At 40.7% G+C, this 25,397-nt stretch overlaps 2 protein-coding genes across 20 annotated transcripts in view; both read left to right on the forward strand.

Annotated features, from left to right (window-relative positions):
- Nucleotides 1-97: 97 nt before the first annotated feature.
- eif5 (eukaryotic translation initiation factor 5) lies at nucleotides 98-8,209 on the forward strand. 2 transcript variants are annotated; one of them, XM_030718385.1, is made up of 12 exons: nucleotides 98-251; nucleotides 839-1,065; nucleotides 2,412-2,691; nucleotides 2,846-2,927; nucleotides 3,489-3,661; nucleotides 3,779-3,890; nucleotides 4,043-4,173; nucleotides 5,025-5,186; nucleotides 5,407-5,568; nucleotides 5,724-5,888; nucleotides 6,713-6,850; nucleotides 7,770-8,209. In XM_030718385.1, exons 3-12 carry the CDS (start codon nucleotides 2,620-2,622, stop codon nucleotides 7,866-7,868), a joined length of 1,296 nt encoding a protein of 431 aa, XP_030574245.1. In that variant the 5' UTR covers nucleotides 98-251; nucleotides 839-1,065; nucleotides 2,412-2,619; the 3' UTR covers nucleotides 7,869-8,209. The 2 variants fall into 2 exon arrangements, with proteins under 2 accessions (XP_030574245.1, XP_030574246.1); XM_030718386.1 differs by lacking the exon at nucleotides 98-251 and adding an exon at nucleotides 308-519.
- A 2,133-nt stretch (nucleotides 8,210-10,342) lies between these two features.
- Nucleotides 10,343-25,397, forward strand: part of mark3a (MAP/microtubule affinity-regulating kinase 3a) — a 48,290-nt gene continuing 33,235 nt past the window's right edge. For 17 of the 18 annotated variants that reach the window (XM_030718365.1, XM_030718372.1, XM_030718370.1 and 14 more), the window contains exons 1-4: nucleotides 10,343-10,959; nucleotides 15,206-15,388; nucleotides 16,272-16,325; nucleotides 25,011-25,059. In XM_030718365.1, coding sequence (XP_030574225.1) covers nucleotides 10,909-10,959; nucleotides 15,206-15,388; nucleotides 16,272-16,325; nucleotides 25,011-25,059 — 337 coding nt within the window. In that variant the 5' untranslated portion in view covers nucleotides 10,343-10,908. Of the gene's footprint in view, nucleotides 10,960-12,441; nucleotides 12,580-15,205; nucleotides 15,389-16,271; nucleotides 16,326-25,010; nucleotides 25,060-25,397 lie in introns of those variants that run through there. The other variant, XM_030718367.1, reaches the window with a different exon arrangement.

Genomic DNA, 25,397 nt, shown 5'->3' on the forward strand with positions numbered 1-25,397 from the left:
GAACTGTGGAAGAATAGAGGGGAGGGGGTATTCCACAAACAGTTGCAATCTGGTAATGAAGTTTTATGCCTCTAATTCTAATTCCTGTCTTTGAGACCTAAAAGGAATTTTGTTCCACATACACATGGAGCGCGACTTCAGCAGACTTTTAAGTTCAAATGAATGCTGACACCGGATGTTGCTGCGGCCGTCAGCTTGACATTGGTAGTAAAAGCGACGTGAGTGGCAGCGTTTCGCAGAACATTCGAGAGGTAGGTCTGAAATAATTCCATCACCTTTTCAGAGGCTCGTTCTAACGAAGCTTTCACACTGATGCTCGTAATTTTACAAAGAAACAGTAGTTAGACGCCACTGAGGATAGTTGTAATGACATTATCTTCCACCGACCGCGTCGATTGGACTTGGCTAATATCTGCGTTAGCTGTGTGACGTCCGCTGGCTTCATTTTATCACATGGGATATGGCTACTTACTGGAGCTCGGGCGACTGTTTTCACAACGGATAATGCTAACAACGAGGGTGTGTTTGGACGCATAATTTGCTGGATTAACTTTTGGTAATAACCGTGTTTTCGCGGCTATTTCTACCTGATAATTTGTCGGGTATTTGGCGGTGAAACACGTGTAACGTCAACTTTAGCCAGTTAGCTGGCTGACGTTATCTTTTCGTGGTGTCGCGCTATAGCTAACGGGCGTGTTTGAGTGATTAATCCCCGTGGCCGTTACGCTGCATGTGACGATTGAGATAGCCACGGAGTGAACACCGATGGCTGTCTCACCTGATGTTAGCGCTTTGGTTCGCATTTTGTGTGGATAACGAAATGTTTCTTTTCCCAAAGGTCCCCAAATCCCGAGGACGGCCCAGATAACCTCCTTCTGCCTTTGAGAAGAGCAACTGCACTGTTTGGACACTTTATGGTCTTTAACTGTGCGTCTTTGAGAGCAACAAAATCACTAAGAAACCCTGTTGCAATCAATAACAGCAACCACCACCAGGCATCGACCACCGTTCACTGCGGCTCTTGGACGATCAGCGTTGTGTTTATGTCTTTGTTTTGCGAAAACGGTAAGTTTAGGACGCAGTTTACGATGCATTTCAAGTGTTTGACGAGACATATGATGTGGTGTTGTGTGTTCGTTAAAGTTAACTGTTAGTCAGCGTTATTCAGCAATATGACTCGATTTCTGTGCCACTGTATCAAAATGGCGTCTTCCAGTCCCGTCACTCGTGTGCAGTGACTGTATGACGCACTCTGCACCAAGCTGCCAGCTAAGCTAGTTAGCTAGCCTCCTCCCGAAATAGTCGCGACCTCTGCCCTTCTCAGAGATCTCAGCATCGGCCACCACTGTGTCAGTCACGTACAGGTTATGAGGCGTTTCATGCCGAATCGCACTCACATGTGTGAGACAATAACTGCTGCGGACTTTGTTGTTGATATTAAAGCCATGAGCGGGGTAGAGTTGTTCGGGAGCTGCTAGGCCTCCCTGTTTGTGACCTAGTAAAAAGAGCAGGCCTTATTTGACTAAAGCCAGGGGCCCTGGTGTAAAACAAAGGGGTTTTCGAAAGCTCTTTTTTGTGTGTATTGTATGACCACAAAAGGTGGGGGAAGCATCCAGTTCTGTGGTAGGGTTTTTATTCTATTTTGGGGGGAGGGGGGGGGGGGGGTACGCTTGCTCACTGTTGGATCACATGGATATTATTTGGATTTGCTGGAATATTTTCAGTCTTAACCCAGTTTTTTTTTTTTTTTTTTTTTTTTTCCCCCCTATATTTAAATAAGCTGTCTCTGAGAGTCACTGGAGGCTCGATTGCCTTTCTGTCTGGCTTGGATCTGTGTCCTAATGGTGTCTGCTCTTTCTTAATAGTGGCAGTCACTCAAGAACTGACCTGCACCACAGGAATCTTTAACTTTGTTCCTGTGGATTGGGAGCTACCAAGACTATGAACTCTTGTATTCACAAAATAAACTATAACCAGACCACATCTTATTTTTCCTCATTATGATACATTTTCTCAGTTGGTTGGTCTATAAACTCTGACAGCTGTGAAAAGATGTTAATTTTACCTGATAAGTCTGAAACTCAATATTTTCATTACTGCTTTCATGAAACTGGGACAGGCATCAAACTGTTACTTTTCAAAACTAGAATATAAGTGTAAAATAAAGAAAAATGGCTTCAGAGACAAGTTGGTTAACAAAATTAAGTAAAGACACTGGACATGTCTTCCGATATAGTAACAGACTATAACTACATATCTAAAAATCTGGAGGGGCAAAATGCACTACTTGACCATCCAATGTGGGATCTTAGTTAAAGTAATCTCTGTTCAGTCAAGTTGGCTGGAACACACATGAACTGTGGGTTTTCCTTATTAAATATTGATTGATGTTTATTCCTCTCGTCTTTCAGAGCTGTTGCGCAGCCGTTGGAACCTGTGTGGTGGAAATCTAGACTTCAAGCAAGGAGCTTGCAGCCACAGCGGCACAACGTTTTTCATGTCAGAGACCGAGCACGCTTGCAGTCGTTTATGTCATCCCCTCTTTTCCAGACAGAAGATCCCGAAAAATCCCCAACCAAGATCCTTTTATCTTACTGATAGTGCTAACATCCAGCCAAAATGTCTGTCAACGTCAACCGCAGCGTGTCAGACCAGTTCTATCGCTACAAGATGCCCCGTCTGATTGCCAAGGTAACAGCTTGCCATCAGTTTAAGTGTTTGTAGTCACACCGGTGGGAGAGAGAACCAGGATCAGTATAGTAGATGCAGTCAGTCTAAAGTTTCTGAGATTACTTTTAGTCTAAATATTAACGGGAATTTTTTTTTTTTTCCTTTTCCCATCCAGGTTGAAGGCAAAGGGAATGGAATCAAGACGGTCATTGTCAACATGGTTGATGTTGCAAAGGCTCTGAACAGGCCTCCAACATGTGAGTAACAACATGCATATCTTGGCATTTAGTTGAAACTGGACCAGATTTGAAAAGTCAGTTTATCTCTAGAAAACAATTAAAGATCAACATTTATTTAGAGACTTTTGTCAGTGTTTGACTTTCTGCCTTATTTTTCTCTCTTGAATTTGTCACAGCAACATTCCTCACTTTGCTTCCTTAATTTGTCATCTTTGGTTTGTGCAGGATGAAAAGGAAGAGATGTTAGTTCCTTATTGCTCAAAAAAAAGAGAAATTCAATTGAGACCATTATGAGGTCTGGAGGAAAAGTGGGGAAAATTGCTTTTTTGACATGGCCAATTTCTGTATCCTAACATTTCTCATTTACATAGTTTTGTAATTGGAGTACTTGATCCCAAATGATCAAATCTGAATGTTGTTTAAGTTCATTGCAAGTATGAAAGCAAGCAATTTAAACAGTTAATGTTTAACATCTTTTAAAACACACACACACACTCTTCAGAGTCAATAATTACAAGGGCAGTTTCCTTTTTGCTGTGTCATCATGACCTTGTGTGCTCTTTCTGCTCTTCTCCATAGACCCGACCAAGTTTTTTGGTTGTGAACTTGGCGCTCAGACCCAGTTTGATACCAAAAACGATCGTTACATCGTCAACGGATCCCACGAGGCGAACAAGTTGCAGGACATGCTTGATGGGTTCATCAGAAAATTTGTGCTGTGTCCTGAGTGTGATAACCCTGAAACTGATCTGGTAAATATTTCACTGCATCTTCAATACAGGTCTAGAGATTTGTTGTAGTTTTTTGGTCACTCTAAATTCAGTTGAAACAAATCTATTTTATTTATTTTTTTTTTGTCCTTCTTACAGCATGTCAATCCCAAGAAACAAACTATTGGTACTTCCTGTAAGGCCTGTGGGTATCGTGGCATGCTAGACACCAGACACAAACTCTGCACGTTCATCCTTAAAAACCCACCTGGTAAGTGTGTGTGTGGTGTTTTTTGGCAACACGTTGCAGCAACATAATGTTGGTGGACAATTTAGTTTTCTGGGTTCACGCTAAAAAGGAACTACAGCCATAACCCCAAGACAGATTTACTGACAAAGACTCTTCTGCTTTTCCTAATTCAGAGAGCAATGATAGTGGATCTGCATCTGTGAAGAAAGAGAAGGAGAAGAAGAACCGCAAGAAGGACAAGGAAAATGGCTCTGGCAGTGGCGAGGCTGGAAATCACGACAACTTTGATGCTCCTGAGGCTGTGGTGCGTCTGCTGTTGCTCACACCTGTTGGGCTTCTAGACCCACGTGGGGACTAGCACAAAATTTCTGTTAATTTTAGTCTCTCCCCACTTGTCAAATAGTTTCTCAGACACTGCTGAGGTCAGTAGTATTCAAATTCCAGCTGTCATTTTTAGCCACAAGTACACAGAGCAGTGTGTTTGCATTCTTCTGTCACTGGAGCAGAGTTTCAAACAGTTCTTCACTTGCTGGTATCTTATTTTAGTATAAATTTTAACTTTATCCCTACTGAACCCTTTTTAGACGTGTTTTTTTTTTTTTTTTTTTTTTTTTTTTGCATGGTTCAGTAAGGATCTTTAAGTTTTGGTTGCTGAGAGGATCATAGTTAATTTGCATTGTGGAACAGAACCTCTCCTTGGTAAGGATCAGTGTTTGAGAATTGTTCACAAGTAATGGTGATGTGTCTCCTTTAGCATTCACACTGTTTAACACCAGTACTCCACATTTGCTGCCTCTTCAGGTGTGGGTTTAGAGTCCGCACTGATACTGTTATTGTAAAACGCGATTCTTTGAAATGGATATTCCACTGAAAGGGTGGAGGCGACGCCCGTAGACCTCCAAGAAAGCCGGCGTTTGCATAAAAACCTGGTCTAGCAACTTCCACATTTGGAATTTGTCCTCAAAGTCCTCAACCAGAACATAAGGTCGCTTTAGTATGCATTGAGATCAACAACTGCCTTTATGCAAATATTACTTCTGCCTGTATTTTATTGGCTGGACATCCTTTTCTCACATTTCCCACAATAAGAACCACTAAGTTGAAAAATCCAAATGAGCCTGAATGTTTCTGAATCCTCTGTGGTCTGGTGTTAAGGATGGAGATGACGACGATGAAGACTGGGCAGAGGAGACTACAGAGGAGGCACAAAGGCGGCGAATGGAGGAGATCAGCGACCATGCCAAGAACCTCACACTCAGTGAGGACTTGGAGAAACCCCTGGAGGAGAGGGTCAACCTGTTCTACAGCTTTGTGAAAGTAAGGGTCCCCTGATCGCTTTGCGTTTTGTTCACAGCATCCACGAGTTTGTTTAAAAAAACAAAACCACATTTTTAAAACTAAGGGAACAGACTCCTCATAACTGATACACTGTTTAGCTTTTAGGTGTAAATTTTTAGGAGTTGGAGGTACTTGAAAGAAATGCATTTCCTGATTTTTAAGTTTATACCCTCTAACCATATGTTCTCTCCATTTGCAGCAAAAAAAGGAGAGTGGAACCATCGATGGAGCTGATAAAGAGATCTTGGCAGAGGCAGAGCGTCTGGATGTGAAGGCCATGGGCCCGCTCATCCTCAGCGAGCTGCTGTTCAACGAGAACATCCGTGACCAGATCAAGAAGTACAAACGGCACTTCCTGCGTGTAAGTTCCTGTCACATGTGCGCCACAGTTCTGTTGTTTGATGTAACCTCAAACTTTACGCCTCAGTTCAAGTTGACAGTCTTGTCCTCTGCATCACATTAGGTGAGGCCTGGGTGTCTCATGGCTGTCTAATTTTTTTTAAACCTCTTCCTCAGTTCTGCCACAACAACAAAAAGGCCCAAAAGTATTTGCTGGGAGGCTTTGAGTGTGTCGTGAAGCTGCATCAGGTCCAGCTCCTGCCACGTGTTCCCATCATCCTCAAAGACCTGTACGATGCTGACCTGCTGGAGGAGGATGTCATTTTCGCCTGGGCAGAGAAAGTGAGACAATTAACTATTTATATTGAGTTAAACTTAGCATTCCAGATCTGACACATTCCAGCCGAGGGGGATGGGTGAAGAATGACCTGCTCAACTTGATACTGTTTCAGCCAGAAAATCAAGAACCTAAAGGTCCACTGGTAGAAGATAATCCTTACCTCATGAATCAGTTATGAGTGTGTGTGTGTGTGTGTGTGTGTGTGGTTTGTTTTTTTTTTTTGTTTGTGTTTTTTTTTGTTTTGTTTTAATGCAAACTTCAAAGTAAATACACTGCCTCTGACAAAATATATCCAAACTAATCTGTTTTGCTGGTCTGGCCATACATTGAATCCCATCTCCCCCACAAGTGAGGTGTGAGTGACACACCCAACCTGCACTTCATTACAAAAGCAGTGTTGGGCTCAACACAACCTTTCACACTTTGTTCCACCAAAGAAAGCCTAAAAAGGCCAATAACAAAGAAAGATCAGTCCTGGCCTTTTCACAGGGGCTCCTTTTTTTTTTTTGTGTGTGTATGTGTGAATTGGTGTGAGATTCTGGTGCACTATTGAGGCACCTAGTGGTTCTGAATGGGGTGGGTTTGTGGGTGGGTGTCTAGCACCTTTTTAACACCACCGAGCTGGTTTAGGAACAAATGGACAAAACACTGATAACAAAGCATCCTACAGTTGGAGAGGTTTCTGCAGATGTTCTGGTATCTGTACATATTTTTATGTTGTAACTGTTGGTTTTGTTACACTAGTGTATTGTGTTAAATTGTATAAACACTAAATGTTGGATGCTAAAATTTTTTTTTCTTTTTTTTTTATCTCCTCCGTCCTCAGGTTTCTAAGAAGTATGTCTCCAAGGAACTTGCCAAAGAGATCCACGCCAAGGCCGCTCCTTTTGTCAAATGGCTGAAAGAGGCAGAGGAGGAGAGCGAGGGCAGCGAGGAAGAGGAGGAGGAAGATGAGAATGTTGAGGTATAGTTCATCTGAAGTGGCCACTCGGCCGTGTGCCGTGAGCTAAAGTAGAAAAAGGACTTATTTAAGAAGTTACTCCGCACATTCGTATTTAAATAAATTTAGTCTCCAGATTTTAAACTTTTGCTTCACCCGTCACAACCTCGCTCAAAAGTGTCACAAAGACGAGAAGCCACAAGTAGGCAGCAGTGCATGATGATGGGTGTTTAAGTGAGCACATGCATGTGATGACACAAATCTGTCAGCCTGCTCAGGTGTGCTGCATTGTTAACTAGGTCAGCTCCACCCACTAGTTTCCTGGTAGAAGCAGAAAAGCACTGACAATGAGGAGGGTACAGCCTAAAAGGAGGAAGCACGAAGAGGCCGGACTGTAGCCATCACAGCAGTTTAAAACTGTTGCGGACTTTAAATGTTGGGTTTTAATGAGTAGAAAACTGCACTTTGAGGTAGGACTTTGAGGGGGTAGTTGGAGGCTGAGTGTGAAACCTGCTATTCAAAAACTTGTATTTGCTTACAGAAGCTTAACTTTCCCATTTTTTCCCTCAGCCAGTCCAGAGAAATACTTATATTTGGCGCATGTATATTTAAACTTGTATACCTGGAGCTGCGTTTGCGTTTCATCAGCTCATCACACAGAAATCTGATTCAGTAGTTTGCTACTCGAAGGTTGATTTCATCATTTAAAATGATACTAAGCCTGCTCATGATGAGCCTTACAGTTACACCAGTTTCTATATGCAACAGTTTTTTTTGTTTTTTTGTTTTTTTTTAAATTGAGGAGGGGGAATATATTTATTACTGCCCCTCGTATAATTGAACTGAGAGCCTTTTATTCAAAGAGTGCCTGCTCTTAAGAGCCCAGTGTGAGTGGAGCATTAAGCTGTGGGTTGTTGAGCAGCTGCGTGTTCTCTGTCCACAGGTGGTGTACTCGTCCTCTGTCCACAAGCTCAAAGTGGAGACTGTGAAACCAGACGCGCCTGAGAAAGAAGAGGACGACATTGACATCGATGCGATCTGAGAGACTCAAGTGATGATGCTGCTTTTCTTGAGTTGTGGCTTTGAGTCGCGTTGTCCTGTATGAGCTAAATGGCTGGCCTTTTCCCTCCTTTACTTCCTGCCCCACCACCCTCTACGATCCGTTCTCTGCTTCGTGGCATGACTTAACATAGCGCTATCTGCTGCACATTAATGCTGTCATTTTAAAGTGTATTCAGCTGATTGGAATGAAGTCGCTTTTGGGGATTTTAATCATGGGTGATTTGGGGTTTGTTTTGACTGCACATTATTTTATTTTAATTTTTTTTTTTTTCGGTCCCTGTATTTTCCCAGTCAATAAAGAATGTTTTGCTATCCAACACATTCGAATGTTTCATCTTTGATGGTCACTGTTATCTGATTCCTGTCTGAGAAGCTGGGCTAGAAATGACGGAATAGATTTTATGGAAGGAGAACGGCATTTCTCCTGATAGGAAAGAAACACAATTTGAGGCCCAAAATGTGTTCTCTTTAAGTGTGGCTTTGTCTGGGTCTAAGACAAATATTCAACTATGTTTCACTTAATTTATGAACAAGATTAGGAAATAGCCAAATCCTAAAAAAAAGAAGGGGGGGGGGGGGGGGGGTTGAGAAAGTATCTGGTCAGATTCCTCTTCAGAGGATGTCCATGTTTTTTAATATGAAACCAAAGTTCAAACATCTGCCACCTGCACCACTTCATGCCATACTAATCTAAATGTATACAAGCAGCTCATATTACAGAGAATCTACACTGTAGTGCAGATCTTTGAAAGAAAAGGACAGAATTTAAGTAAAGTGGCTTTTAATTCCTCACCCAAGCATGAAATATAAATGTGATGTGGAAAATCTGTACCACTGAATAAGGCCATATTTCTGAAGGCATCATTGGTATTTATGGTTTTGTTACTGGTTCATTGATGATTCTCTATGGTTCAGTTTATTGTCCACTGATCAGAGCAAATTTCACTTTGCTAGATTGTGGAAAAACCTGCAGATATGTTAAAAGCTTCATTACAATTTAATTCTGAAATTATTTGCAGCTTCGTGTCACTGAAACTTTGATAGCTTTTTCCAGAAGGGCAAACAGTGAATTCCTTAAAGAGAGAGCATAAAAAAGACAGCCTAGAAATGCAAAAGTAATTTCTACGAACTACAGATGCTCTATAAGGGATTAACTGCCTATTAGCATTTATTAAACCATAAAGATTTGTCAAAAATGAAACACTATAACCTTTAAAGCAATTTTATTTATTCAAGTTGAATTTGACGAATAAAAGGATGCTCTTGTTGTTCTTTTGTCTCACTCAAATTTGACAAAGGCGCACAACTGTTTTCCTTTGAAGCTCACTAAATTCCCATTTCCTCCCGGCTGATGACAGGCCTCCCTGTGCTGTGGTCCTATGGGACTGAGGTCAGTCGGTTTCCTCACTTCCTCCACCCGTTCAGCTGGACACACTCGCGTTGCCTTCAGGGGGTTTCGGAGATATCATTTCCACATTCCATCACAAACAAATTTTTCAATTGGACACTAAATTCAAAAAGTTGGAAATGGAAATTTGGCGTTGTATTAGTAAATGAAATCAACTGGTATCTATGTGATGTCTTTATAAAGATGTGGAATGTCAGAAAACTCCAGGAGGAAGTAAATGCATCATGGAAATAAGTAAAGCTTACAAACATAATTCTTTATGGTCGCAGGTGTTTAACATTAAATACCTTTCCAGGTTAGTGTTTACCCCTGATGGGGTATTGTTGTCATCCCACCGGGCGGATGGGCAGGCAGCCAACTTTCAACTTTGTGAACGTGACAACGCAATAAATCGATGATGATGTCACCTGGGATTTCCAAATTCACACCATAGATGCATTACTAAAAATCTTGGACAAGTTAGTTTTCCGGTTTCCTGCTACAGTCCAAAGACATGCAGTTACTGGAGTTAGGTTAATTGGTCACTCTAAATTGCCCATAGGTGTGAATGTGAGTATGAATGGTTGTCTATCTCTCTGTGTTAGCCCTGCGACAGGCTGGCGACCTGTACAGGGTGTACCTTGCCTCTCGCCCTGTGATGGCTGGGATAGCATCTCTTATTGTTGGTTCTTACTTAGTCGTTTGCTTTTGAATTGATATGGTGAATAAAGTCATCGAGGCTCATTTAAGATCTACTGAGACCTGTAATTACTGTTGTAGAACTTGTACTTCCAGGGAATTTGTGCCACCGAAAAATTCTACTACCAGGAGGCTGAGGGGGAGCACTGTCAGCTAACAGTATTTTTAAAACTCTAGTTCGGCCTACAAAAAAACAAAAAAACTGAACAATACAAACAAACAAAAAATAGAAAACCTGCCATCTGTAACGTGCATCGAACAAGCGAACAAAGACACACCATTATTAACAGTCGGTTGACCGACATTTTAGTAAAATCTGTAATGTCGGAGCCCGGTGAGGTCCGTGAAGGCAGCCTAATCCAGCCCAGCCGCTGAGTAGCCATTTTGGTCCCACCTAAAACAGACAGACCCGCTTCACTTTGGGCCGCCGGAGATGGAAGAAACCGAGCCAACGGCGAGTATTTCAGCTACCCAGACCTTTTGAATCACTCCGAGAATTATCCACTGGTGACACTTGACGCCATGGCAAGTTTCTAGACAGAGTGGCTTTGTGGAAAAACAGCCTGTGGCGACCGACAGCGCCTTAACGTTATTATAGTTAGCTCCACTGACTCAAACCTGAACGGACAGACGGACACTGATTTCGCTTCCCTCCCGAGTTTAGCACAGGCCATGCACGGTTTGTATACGCCGGGTAGATGCTGTAAACGGGATTATTATGCTCTTTAGTAAGGGGTTTTTTCGGTCCCCAGCAGTTCAGGTGCTCGACTCAAACACGTCCGGTCTGGTTTGAAAATTGTCACGATCCATGCTGAGACTGTTACCCCGGAGGGAGCCGAAAAGCAAAGCAATAATTTCTTTCTTCGGCTGTCGGGCTGTATACTGAGTATTTCGGACTTAAGACGGCGGCTGGCTGAAGAAGGGAGAATAAAAGATGTCAACAAAAACTCCTTTACCTACAGTCAACGAGAAGGTGACGGAAAGTGTAAGTAGAAGGGATGTTTTATTTGAGTTCATTGCTGTAAAATATCACGGAATTGGAAATAAAAATGTGGCTCCTTTTAATAGCTTTTTTTTTTGCCTTATTAGACCTGATGATAAATGGTTGTTTCACACTTGATTGGTAAATCGTAAACAAGCATATCTTGTACGTCAAACACGCCTCTGTTAATAAGTGTTTATAATGGGATTTATTTGCGCTTTAATCTATATTTTGTATCTCTGTGTTGTAAGTGTCGATATGACTGCAGGTAATTAGGATGTACTAAGAATATTTAGGCCCAACCGTGAATAAAACTACTGTAGTTTGCCTGCTGGTTCTGGCAGGCAACAGTAGTTTCTCTTCAGCCTGCCTATTGGCTCCCCCAGCTGTCACTCAGAGGTTTCACCCGTTGAGCTTCCAAATATGGGCCTCGTTAGTCCGCCCCCTCGTGACCACCAGCCTCCTGTGTGAAAGCGCTGTCAATGTGATTACAAAGTAACCATGTGGACTTCCGGTCTAGATTTTCAAAGTAAACCTGGAGAAGCAGCTTTTCAGCAGAAAAACTACAAAATGAGCACGACGTATAAATGGAATTGGTAACTTTGATCCTCCGCTGTTGTTAAGGCTAAATTGATTTATATAGGATATTAAAAGCAGATTTGACCAAAGTACCATACCTTATTAATAATGAATAAAGACATTGGATCTTGTTCCACTGAAAATCATATTGTAGACTTCAAATTTTCCTATCCTGAGTGTTTCATCTGCAGCTTTTTTTTTTTTTAATACTGTGTATATTATGCAGTGTTTACATATTTTCCCTCTTATCTCCATTATACTGTATCTCTGCCACACATTTACCCCATATTCCATGGGTGTAAATGCAAATATGTGAGAACTACCACCAGAGTCTTATGACTCATCTGAGTTTCAGCAGCATCAGATGGTGATAAGGCTCATACTGCGCAAAAGGAACATGTGGGTGAAAAGTGGTGGTGAATTTTGTCGATCTGTTATTGACCAGCAGGCACTGAAAAATGTAAATTGATAGAGAAAATGGTGAAAACAAGGGATCAAGTCAATTTGTGGATTAATTTAACATACTCTGTTGTGAAGTGCTGATAATTTGCAGTTTTGTGGGATCTATAATACTTGAGATTTTTTTTGAGATTGTTTGGACAGAGAGAACAAGACTTTGTGTTCTGTGATATTATGATGGCCATTTTTCTACTGTCTTCTTATGAGATGAAATAAGATAAAGTTGATCAGCAACAGTTTAATCACTTCCAAAATAAGTGTTAGTTGCAGGTTAATATGAAGTTATGTGCTGGCAGTCTGAGCATTCTAGCCCATGTCACCAACAAGAACAGAGCCGACAGGAAGCCTTTATTATGAAATGTTATCCTTTGGTTTCCGGTTTGGGTGTGTCAGCCTGTAGCAGGCTTGACTGGGATCAGTACTTTCCCCCTCCTGCTGTCTCCCTCTCTGTCTCTTTGGTTATCGGGGCTCTGAGTTGGGAAAATCTGGTGTTGTGGGAATCTCTATGGGCATCATCAGCGGGGCGCAGTGCTTTCCTGTTGAAACATGACAGGCTCCCAGGCAGCCAGGAGACACCGCAGCTTTGTGAGTAACCAATGAAAAGGAAAGCAGAGTTTTTCTTATTTATTGTTGTTGTAATTCTTACAGGAAGTTGTTAGGTGGAAAATTAGACATGGTGGTAACTCAGGTGGATGTTTTTGTGTGCTTTGGATTAGAAGTAATGAAAACTACATCCCAATGTTTCCACTGCTTTTTTTTTTTTTTTCTTCTTTTCAGTCTGTCTGGTATTCAACAGTGACCTTATCCTAGATGATGGTATTTTTATCTCCTCTGCTATCACTGTAGAAGTCCTAAAATATTCCTGTAGTGACTTAAAGTATGTCTGTGCTGCTTAGCGGACATGTTAAAGTGACCTTATTGAGGTTTGCAGTGTTTTAACTCCTCTGATACTTTTAATACTCTGTAGTGTTAATTAAGTTTTAAGTGACCTTGTCTTGCCTTGTTATTAGGTGTAATCTCTGCCCAGTTTCTTGAATACTTAATTTTGTTACACCTACAGGTCTGCCTAATTTACCACTTTATCAATGTCCCTTTCTTGTTCTGTATGGTGAATGGGGTCAGCCAGGTTGGGGACTGGAGAGGATGGGTAGAGCCGGGTGGGGCAGAGTGCACCACTACTCTTAATGAGGCTTTGATTAGGCAGTCGATACTGAGGCCGCACTTTGTATCCACCAGATTTTTTTTTTTTTTGTCTGCTTTTTGGGACAGCAGAGCTTTTGGACACAACACCCAAAAATCAATCCCTGTATCAGCCGTGCTGTCAGAGTGCATCACCACAAATCACAGCGCTGAGCGTTTTCTCTTCAGTTACATGATAAAGATGCAGGCAAGGATCATTTGGGTTTTCTGTGTTTGCTGCATTTCAGTAGTATCCAGAGTTTTTACTGAGGCAAAATCATGTTGCTGTTGCCTGTGTTTCCTGAAGTAACCTCTGTCTAATGAGAATGTCCTCGCTCTGTGCAGTTAATGCAGTTATTGTGCTTTATCACCAGTTGTATATCTATTATTTTTCAAGCACTGAAGACTCCTCTCCACGTTGTACTCTCGACAGTTCACTGTGCTCGTACAGATTCAGGAAGTGTGTGTAGAGGCACGTTTCTCCATCGTCTCACTTCTATTGTTTTTAAAGTGGTCGTGAAATGTACTCAGATTGAGAATGGTGCCTTGTTAACTAAGTCTTTTTTTATTAAAATTAAAATGTATAATAAAGAAGCCAACTGGAGTTAAATGAGTAGTTGATCGGTTGCACTTGGCAGTCAGAGCATATGCAGAGCTTTGTGATTATTGTATATAATCGTCAGCAAGCTGAGCTGTACAAACCACCGCTGTCTCCACCCACGTGTGTTCTTTTCCATAACAGCTTTCTCTTGCTAATCTCAAAGTCATGACATGAAACTTTGACCAGGTGAAAACACTGACAAGAAGAAATAAATGCTCATCAGCGTATCGAGGGTTTTAGTTCAGCTAGTTAGCAGTAAATGCCAGATATTGGTGTGCATATCGTTTAAACGGTTAAAGAAGTTGCAAGGAGATTTTCCTGGTTTACTGACTCCTCTCAACAGTTTCTACCACAAATACTGTGGTAGCAGTATATAAGACCCTTTTTGAAACCTTTGTAAACCCATCAAAGGATGTGCTACTTCCTTTTTTTTTTTTTTTTTTTTTTCAGGTTTGTTTGATAAGCACCTTTGTAAGCATGTGGCCAATTCAAAGCAATGCGTTGGAGCAGCGTTTATAACAGAGAACTGAAGGGTAGTTTAGGAACTTCTCCTACCCCTTGGAAAAAAAAAAATACATATAAGCAATTTTTGGCATATAGTATTTCACAGGCTTTTTAAGTGGTGTTTTGATTATTGTCAGGACTTGATTGCGTTAAACAGCCCTCAAATACTCTGCCACTTTAACAAGCAACAGAGACAAATTATGTTTATCTATTAATACCATATTATAACTAACAGCCTTGTCATGATGATCGTATAATGATCATATTTCACTGGTTTACAGAAAATGCATTAATAAAGGGGAGGAGGCAGGTTTGCTGCAACTAGAAAATGAAAATGGACTGAGTTAGAATAAACATGGCATATAAACATTCGATTATGGCAATGCATAAGCATGTTCAGTGCAGTTATACAGTACAGTTGCTGGTGCTAGCACTGCCAGCATTATCCACATTTGACTTTGTGCACAGTGTTACACATTTCTGAGAGCTGAAATGTCATTTGTTTATTGAAGCATCTGTTTATAATGGTTTATAATGCCTCTTCAGTATAAACAATGGACTATGTTTGATCTTGCCCATTAACTTGCATTAATTATTTGGACCTTGTTCAACTGGTAGTTGAATATTTTCCTAGTCATTAAAGTGACTAGGAAAATATTCATGGAAATATCTGAACTTTGGGGCTCTGATGTTTGACTGATGAAACTCTGTAACTGCTGGGGTAGGACTGAGTTTATCAGCCATCTCTGGCTGGTGGAAGAAAAGCTTATTTCTTTGTCTGCATCACAACTATAAATATCAGTGTTTTTTCCTGCTGAGCCAAAGTGCCACAGCAGGTCGACATGAGTCACCGCTGATACAAGTAGATGTTGCACATAAGAGCCATTCACCAGCAAGTGCTCATCTAACATTGTGCTTTTTCCACAGCACACGTCTCACAGTAATGGCCGCCAGGAGATCAGCGCACGCTCGGGCCGGACGGGCGTGCGACCCCGCACCTCCGAGGAGCCACAGCAGCCCCACGTAGGCAACTACCGGCTGCTCAAAACCATTGGCAAGGGCAACTTTGCCAAGGTCAAACTGGCCCGACACATGCTCACAGGCAGAGAGGTAAGATGTCCAGTGATGCTGGGTGTTTTGTTTTGCTTTTTTTTTAATCTAAATTAAATGTTTCTAGAAAGTACTGCATCACCATCACGCTGCTAATGAGCTAAATCCTGTGGTTAAGGAGCTGGATGACTTTGCTGGGATCATACCTAATTTGTATCCCATTTCCTCTTTGAACTGAGTCTCACAACCTGTCCAGCACCTAAAGCTACCATTGAATGTGGTCAGATTTGTAATGTTGTTTGCCTGTACTTTGATCAAATAGATCCTGATTGATAATGCTGCGTTTCCAGGGTTGCACTATTTTGTTGGAGTAACACTTTGTAAAGTGCTTGAATCTGGAAACTTTACAGCCTCTAAAAACTTTGTTGTAATGTGTATGTTGTTGAAACAGTATTTGTACCAAAAAAAGGTAAAACCTAGTCCTGCCAGCTCCATGCACCTACCGTTTGTCACTGTAAATCTTGTAGGCAGTAATGATTGTTTTCTATGCAATCCGTAGCAGCTGAACATTTGATTTGTTCATAATTGATGAGCAGAAAGGGCAAGCTTCTTCCTAATGCAGCCCGTGACATTTAAGGAACTGAATCTGCTCTGCTGCCTTTTGTCCTCTCCTGATTCTGTAGATGATAATTTGTCAGGTGCATTAAGACATATTTTTAACTCAAAGATGATGTTCAGACTGTTTAATAACCCTCCTAGTTTGGTTCTAAAGTCTTCAAGTGATGGTTTGGAAAAACATGAGCATTGAGTTCCTTTTCTCAGCTGTTGTCTATTTTTTTTTTTTTTTTAATTTCAGTGCCATCTTCCACTTCCTCTCTCTCACACTTTTCTGCTCTAATGTGCCACTTAGCTCACTTTCGATTCATTTTTTTTCTCTCTACAGGTGGCAATTAAAATAATAGACAAGACACAGCTGAACCCAAACAGCCTTCAGAAGGTAATTTATCCCCCCCTTCCTTTTTTTCTCTCTCTCTCTCTCTTCTCTTATAATGTGGCAGAATTCATTTACTAATTCATGAAGCACAACAGATTGAGTGTTACTTGTGTAAGTGGGAAGCAGGGCATTCTGAGACAGAGCTGTGTTCTCCATATACAGTAGCTTCCTGGGGTGAATTAAGAGCTTCTTTTTATTATTTTAGTATGAGCCTGTTGCAGCAGGAAAGATCATTTAGCTCCATGTTGACTGTTCTACTTTTCAAACCTGAGGCCTTAAAAGGGGATTGTATGGTTTGAGGTTTGGCTTTTTTTCATTGAACAAATTCAAAAAGGAGTCTTAATGGAACAGTTTGAACAGGCTTATAAGATGTAGATTTGTCCTATTTGAATGTTTTTCGCTGTTGGTTTCTGGATCTGCTGGAAACAAAACATTTTTTTTTCTCTCTCTCAGCTTCTTCCTAGTTCACGCTGAACTGTTGTCCTGCAACTGGGAGCAACGGTTTTGTTTTCCTTGTTAAATCAACCAAATCAGGAAGTGGATTTGCTTTTAAAATGCAAATTTCACAAGCTGAGGGTGAATGCTTCTTTTGCAGCTTAGTGAATGGCAGTTTCACTTTACAGTTTGAAGTCAGTGAGTTGAGAGTTAGCCACCCCTTACCCTGTTTCTTTCTTCTTTTTGTCTATAATCATTAGCAGTAGAAATGTGTGTGCGTGGTCGCTTTGATCCGTGCCGCTGTGCGTTTTAGTTCTGTCTCTGGGCCTGGAAGTGGTTTCGGGGAAGTCAGAATGATATTGACTGCTGCTGCAGCTCCCGAGGCTTTTTTTTTTTTTTTTTTTTTTGCCTCGCTCTCCTTGTCAGACAGATAAGCGAGGACGAGGCAGAGCAGTGGGGCTGCAGCTGGTGGTGACGCTGATGATGTTGGGTGTTGATGTTGAGCTGGACCCTTCCGCTCTGCTCCTCTCTCCCTCATCCCTCTCAGCAGTCGGCCAGTGGTTTTCCATCAGTTTTTCCAAAGCTCCATTGATTGTGGCCATTGTATCTCAGAGGCCCGGGCCCTTTGGCGTTGGCTGTGACACCACGTTGACAGAAAAACACTGAGTCATGACAGCGCTGTTCACAGGAACACAAAGCGCGAGGCTTTTGTTGGCAGTCCTTGTTGTTTTTAGGTTACTGCTTTGTCACACTCAAGAATAAAAACTCTTTTAGGTGCCTGTCAAGTTATTTTTCCTACTGTTCAACAAGAGATTTGGTATTTTTTTTTTTTAATGTTTATTTTAAGGAATTGGAACAAGCTGGGAAAAGAAGCCACATTTAAAGGCTTTTTAGAGCTTTTTCGTGATTGATACATTAAATGTTCCCCTTCCTGTCAGATGTTGCCATTTATAGGCTTTTTTTCTCCCTTTTTTCTTTTTTCCTTTTTCCTTTTGGTTATTGAGTTTGAGATTTAGAGTTAAAGGAAGTCCTGACGTGGATTAGATAATTAGAGCAGTGACTGTGGCAGGCTTTAATACATAGCAGAGTCACTCGTTTAAACAAGTAAGTTTTGGCCTTGGTCTTGACCTAACCGTAACTCTTTTGGCAAACTTTTACTGTCCAACCATTTGTATGATAACAGCTGATTAGCTTAGCATAAAGAATGAGGAAGGGGGAAACGGCTAGTTCCTGCCAGCTCCACGCTAGTAGGACTTTGTTTTGTTTTGTTTGTTTTTTATGCGTCAGACAAGGGAAATATCTGTAATTTGTTAGTGAGCCACAGGAGTGCTGGCAGATGTGAGGATAACTGTTTCCTGTTTTTGGTCTTAATGCTAAACTAACTGTTGAAAGTAGGGGTGCTGAGGGTGCTGCAGCACCACTTGGCAGAGGGAGGACCTGCATATCTATAACTACCAATTCAAAAATTGATAATTTTTTTTTTTTTTAGTTTATTGGTTATTTTTCATTTCTACTGTATAATATTCAAATACGTTTTTAATAGTGGAGGTGTTGGATCTTAAGTTGCTTAAGAGCTGTCAAATCCATGACCACTGTTTTTTAAACAAGTTCACAACTGAATAAGATAATGGCTTTGAAAGTAATTTTTGTGTTTATTAATAAATCCTTCAAAAATAGCAAAGTCTCGTGGATCATTAGAATTAACAGCTGCAACTACAGTCCATATGATGGCTATTTCATTGTCAGCAAACAAGCAGGGAGTGAACGCTCATGAAGGAAATACAGGACATGGATCTGAGTATCAGCGCTGGGTAAGACCAGTTTTCCTGGTCTGCCTCCATACACTTATCCTAAGTGTGCGTTGTCCTGTTTAACTGTAAGTGAACAGTCCCGTGCAGCGTGCTTTGTGTAAGAATTTGTTAGTGGCCAATGTGTGCCATCAAGATATTTTGTGGTTCTGGCCAGTTTGGAGCTTCTGTATTCTACTTTGTTTATTTATTAGAAAACCATGGCATGCTTTACTTGTAAATAATGGTACAATTAAGCATAATGCTAAAAGGTTGTGTGTTCAACCTATATTTTTCTGCATGTTTAAATATTGTATGTTGTATGTCTGCATGCTGTATCTTGAGTCCAGCTTTTTAACCACTTACAGCCCTCCTTTGCCACCATGTGATGGCATCAGTGATTTCCATCCACCATCCAGCTCTTGCTGTCAGATATGCCCAGCCTTGTCTCATTGTTGTGTGCAGTAGTGTAATCACATGTTATAGCAATGATATTGCATTATGACATTTTTATATCACACACAAATTCATACCAGTATTATCAGAGATGATATATGGCAAAGCTCAAATGGGGTGCTCTCTGGATAAAGGGTGTGAAAGGCATGTGACACCCACTTGTTTTGGATTATTGTCTGCACTATGCTCACATGGTCATAGTAGGACATCACATAGAGTGGAACATGATGTGTACTATGTAGCTGGTGGGTTGCATTTTATACTAGAAACTTGCATTTTCAGATGCACCTCTGAGTTGTATGTAAAAGGTCAGGTTTATGGAAAACTCAGTGATATTTCTTTGAACATCCAGAGGATGATTTTAAATGGATCGTCATCATTCATCCCAGAACCGACTCAGTCCATCTGACAGGAACCTGAAAAATCTCAAACTGAAAGAAAGGTTACACCCTTATCACCTGTGCTGTAGCAGCAGTAAAGTTACCTTTTTGCTTTATAAGTGTCTGCCTTGACAGTTATATTTTACAGCCTCTTATTGGTTTTTTTTGTAGATGAATTTAGTTCATAAGTCAATTTCTTTCAAGAACTGGTTACATCAGATAACTTAATCTAATATACAGACTGAAGAATAAAGTTCCTGAATGTGAAGACCATTCCATCAATGAGAGTACAATATGTCAAAAAGATTAATCCACTGCAAAAGAGATATTCTTGGAAGGTAGAGGAAAGTTTAGTTGTGAAAATGGGTGTTATTTAATGTAATTTGTCTTGATTTTTGTGGACTTAAGTAGTGGATTAAAGTTGTGTGGGTTTGTAATCATTTACATCTGCAGAAGCAACCAATGGGCACAGAACAGAGAGCCACAGACAGCCTGGATGAAGATGAAGCAGGATAATACTGAGACCAAATATTTTTGGTTTTGGTCTTTTCATTGGCTTTGTTGATAACAAGAAAAACTTTTTTTTTTTTTTTTTTTTTTAAATCCAAAGTATTTTTAATAGCTGACGGTCATCACATAATTTCATGTTTGTGAATGTGATGTTGTGTTCAGGTTCGGATGGGTTTTGAATGTCTGGATCTCATGTATTTTTCTTTGCACTAGTCTTACCTTTTGAGCTGGTGCCGGTGAAACAGCCAACCTGCATCAGAGCCAGCACTGCTGTGTCCTGACCTCTTATGTAACTGGAAGACTTGGCGAGAGTCTGATAGTAGGGGGGTGGGGAGGTATCGTCTCAGAAGCCTAAATGTTTATTTTCAGCCTCTGTTCTTAATAGTTTGGCGGAGATGAGTCGACGTTCACATCTGTCACTGGCTCCTGGCAAACAGCTTCCAGCTTCCAGCTTCCCGCTCTGTTCTTGTCATTCTGTCCTGACCTGCTGTGGTGGTCTTGTTATCCTGGACAGGGGTCAGGGAAGGAGTATGATGATTGGAAGTCTTGATTAAATGTAAACAGTGTCAGTAAGAAGCTTAGTCTGTTACAACTTCCACTGCCAGGTCTGTTTTTGCCTTGAGTGCTTTTAGAATTGTTATTAAAACCTTCAAAATGAAGTTTTTCCATGAAATCTTTCCACAGCTGTCATTAACAACAGTTAGTTACTCCTGCTGAAGAAAAATTTGTTAAAGAATTTGAGCCAAATGTGCAGTACCAGTCAAAAGCTTGGACACACTTACTCATTCATTTGAATGAGTAAGCCACCAAAAATATTCAAGACAATGGGCTTTGAAAGTCACTTAAGTATTCATGACCTTGGGAGCTATTAAAAAAACCCTCTGACTAAAAAGTAAAACTAATGTAGAAGTGCCAGATCTGCAAGGAACCAATTGATGCTAGCTTTAAAACTGAACCAGTCCTTAAAGACTCCCATGTTACAATGTCCAACTTAAGTTTTTGAAGGCTTAAAGTTTGGGGTCTGGGCTGCTTTTACAGACGGGCAGTTACAGGCACCCGAAGCTGGCAGCTGTCTGCCAGGAAGCCAGCTGTCTGCAAGCCCTCTCAGCCATTTTTGTAGCTGCAAGCTACGCCTGCAGATCCAGGTCATGTTAACTAATAACCTAACACTATACACTCCTGTCCATATATGGTCACTTCTGGTTCCCAGAACCAACATGGTGACAACCAAAATACTGGTTTTCTCAACAAAAAAAAAAGTGAGTTAACAAACCAGTGGGTTTACATCATGGTAGCTACATCTTTCTTTTATATACGGTCTGAGAAGAGAGAATTCAAGAAGCCAGTGCTGAAGTTCATTTTCACTGGTGGCTTCTCTGAATCTCATAAACGAGGTGTGATGGTAGCTATTAATTTGAATGATAGGTTGATTTGTTCATCTGGATGAAAACAATAACACTGGAGCTTTAGAGAGGCCAAATAAGTGCACTGAGAAGGTGAGCTTAACTAAATGTAGTAAAGGAAAACTGCCATCTGGATATATTTTCTTCCAGCTGAAGTAAACACCCGGGGTCGATTACTGCAAAAAGTGCACAGACATCTATCGTTCTTAGCTGAAGTTGCAGGGGCTGTAATCTGACTCAGCTCAAAGCATCTATCCTGGTGGGATGACAGGTTTTTTTTTATAAAGAAAACCTCCTGTAAATGATCTAATGTAGCACCCATGAGATTTTGTTTACAGGCCTCACATCTGATGTAATTGAGGCCATTTTAAACTAAACAGGAAATGCAGTAACAAAAATGCAGTCTGACAATAGCCAGTTTCAGGTGTGACTTTACCCTCAAAGTGTGTGTCATGTGGCCTAAAGGTGCCTTCTATCGATCATAAGATGGATTGCCTAATTAAGACAGCTGTGCATTATTGCAGTGGTATGACTGGATCACCAGCCGGTTTGCGTCGACTACCTAATAGTTGGATTATGTGGTGAATCAGCCCCGTCTCTCCTGAGTTTTTCCACTAATTCTGTTTACTGCATAGCATACCTGACAAAGTATTCCCATATACTTGGTTTTGTTTTTTTATAACCACCCAAGTGTCAGAAGGCTTGTACGTGCTAAATAGGACAGCACAGATTGTACCGAAGACTTCCCAAAGTCACACAGAAAAGATAAATTGATGCTGGTCTGTCACTGATGAGGTAACTATCCTGAAGAGCTTTGCTTAAAGCTGCTGCTGCTGCTTTTCTCTTGTAAGCAGGAAAGATGGGAGTTCTTCTCTGAGCTGCAGTGAAGAGGTTTCCACTGTCACACAGAAAACCAGCTTAGATTTATTCCCCTGTACTTTCAGAGAGCTCAGGAGAGTATTTTGAGTATAATGATGGGCAGAGCAGGCTCATAGGCAGAATGTAATGACAGTTAGGAGACCTCAAGCTCACTCCAGTGCTCCTCTTCCTCGTCCTCGGCAGTAGCCAGACAACTCCTGGCTCACTTTGTTTGCATGGCTTTCAAAGCGGTCGACTCCTGAAGGCCTCACTAAGTGGAATTCATAATTGACCCTTCAATCATCTCTGAACAAGGAATGAAAGGAGATTTATTATCTCAATATGTCCCATAACTGGCATTCCCTGCATGATCTGAATGTTTAAATTACTGTTTGAAGTGAGTTTGATGGTTTAATATTTCTTTCTTTCTTTCTTTTTTTTTTTTTTTTTACACATAGGTGATACAGAATTGCCATCCCCATTAATAGAAACTAGGATAGGGACTTGATTTATTGTATTTTTTTAATATTATTATTCACTGATCTTTAAAAGAAATTTAATTTCTTAGTTTGCATGTAGTCGCCTGTGAGTTAATATCTCAGATCTTACCCAGTGATGCAAAAAGAAAAGCAAGAATGTCTTGTGTGCGAAGTTGTAACAAAGTAGCAGCTTTTACATTATATCTAAACTAAAAGGATTAATTCCCTGATTCCATTGCTGGACAAATATTTGACTTTTAAGGCAGAAATAATGGTATTTTAAACAAATATACTTTCTGGCAGAAGCCCTAATGTTTGAAGGGTGTATTTTTACAGTCACAATTACTGCTGCTAGGGGTAACTATACATAACAGTGCACTGTGTTTTGCCATGTGACAGTTTTCAAAGTCCATTACTCAAACTGGACTTTCAGGTTCATATTTCATTGCCTCTGACTGTCAGCACTGTGGCTGTTGCAGAAGGGAAAAGAAATTGTGTGTTCAAGCAGCCTGGCATGCAAAACCATACAGAGTGCAAACACAACACCCACTATGTGTAACCATCTGTTTGCATCTCAGGCAGACACCAGCAGTCCAGGGTTCAGGACAGAAAGCATTATCAGGGTGTCCTGGTGGATCGGTGGGTTTGAATGTGTCAGTGACCCTTTGCTGTCTGTCGCTCAGACCGCCTGAGACAAATCCGCAAATGAGAAGGAATCGATTGTCTCAACGAGATGCTGCTAAAACAGTTCAGTCATCAGGAAAATAAAATTGTGCTGTGCGTAGTGCTGCTGAAGTTTGATTTGTTGATCAGCAGATAAGATTAACAGTGTAAATATCAGTCGTATTACAGACAAACACTTGTGTTAGAACTCTAAAACTTTTAAGGTTTGACTACTGTTTGTGACATTTCACAGACTTGGTAAGAGAAATGCAGAACAGTTGGGTAGCCAAAGGATAAATATGGGAAATGCACAATTTCGCAAAGATTTATTGACTCATGAAGACGTTTTAGCTGTAAAATTCAGCAAAGTGATGCCGTAAAAGATCCTTTTATGGTGCTGCTGAAACATTTTGTTCATTTATGGAAAAGATGACAGTTTTATGTGATTATTTATTTTTTTTATATGCTTCCACTTTTACTGGCTAAAAATCTAAATGCAGTGGAAACACATTTTCTGAACCTAATTTTTCTTTTGATTGAAGGCTTTTCTAACAAGGATTTTTGGCCATTAAAGATCTGCTGGTGTGGTCAGTCCGAATGCTAATGAGGAAGCATGTCAACTAAGTGTTGTCTTATTGTGAGGGGTGGAGATCTGATGCCACATGTTCAGCTTTGCCTGGCAGCGTGTCTCAAAATGACACCGTATTGCAGGGTTTCCTGTACGCCTGATGCTGTGCCAGCAGCAGCAACGAAATGATCACATTTCTCTGACAAAATGTTGCTGATGTTGGTTAGTAGAGAGGCCAGTGTTTGGTTTTATGAGTCCAAGATGCCATGCTAGCAATAATCTAAAAACAGGAGCAAGCTAACAATAAGAAAAGCAGTGCAGATACGGAAAGCTCGTTATGTGTTTCCTTATCATCACTGTGCAGACCAGGACAGAAAAATCCCATAACTGGAGAATCTAATGATGCGTTAATTACATTTTAATAAATGGTTTTAAAAAGTCTTAATTATTAAGAATGATCTTACATTTTTTTTTTCTATCTCAGAAGTGTGAAACAACAGATGCACTAAATGAGCAAAAGTATTGGGCCACACCTTTTTAAATCTGAAGAGTTCAACACAGTCCAGGAGTAGAGATGGGTAGAAGAGAAGATGGCTTACTTGTGGTGTTGACACCTCATTAGCCTACTGTAAATGTAACAGAAGCTTCCAAACAAGTGCTGCGCTGTCTGAAATCAGACGGGCAGGCTATGACTGCAGTTGGACAGAGTGGGTGGGAGGTGTTCATCGGCTTCTGTGGAAAACCTGCCTCCCCGAAGCAATCAGCCTAGAGAAAACACCGCAGAGTTTTAAAAATGTTTGTTCAGAATGAATTTATCTCCTGTTGTAATGACACGGCGTGTCTGAAACCTGCCAACTAGAAATAGTCCTTTAAAAAAAGCATTTGCACTGAAACTTTTACAGTCTGTGTTTTCTTTGCATTGTGGTTGTGTTTTATCATGAGGAAAAGGGACGGGGTTAACACATGCAGTCCAGCTGGGATAGTCTGAGTTCACGCTGACTTCTGCATAAAAATGCTCAGACATATAACGGCTTTTATTATTGTGTTTTTTATCTTTTGAGGTTGAATAATGTGGTTTGTGTCTCAGTGGACCATGTGCTGTCTGTATGCTGAATTATAAGTTCCTCTTTTTTTTTTTCTCATTTCCAGCTCTTCAGAGAAGTTAGAATAATGAAGATCTTGAATCATCCCAATATAGGTAAGTGGATTTTGTACAAAAATACAGCATTTCAATGATGAGCTTTAAAATGTGGATAGTTCAGAATATTGTTGTGCTAAAAGTGTAGATGAGGATGACTGACATACAATTATACAGTCAACCTTTGACCTTTCTGTTAGACAGTCACATGTGCATTTTGTCAATGCTTTAAGGTGGTTAAGCTTCTTAGTTCCTTTGTTTTGGTTCATGTAGAAGTCACAGGAGAGTTTTGACTAGATGGAGGCTCCAACAAACATGTAACAACCATCTGAAGTACCAGAAACATTTTAGATAGTTAAGGTCTAACCCTACATTCTTGTCATTTTATAAAATACATG

Source organism: Archocentrus centrarchus, chromosome 22, assembly GCF_007364275.1.
Source record: "Archocentrus centrarchus isolate MPI-CPG fArcCen1 chromosome 22, fArcCen1, whole genome shotgun sequence".
In the NCBI taxonomy this organism is placed as follows: Eukaryota; Metazoa; Chordata; class Actinopteri; order Cichliformes; family Cichlidae; genus Archocentrus; species Archocentrus centrarchus.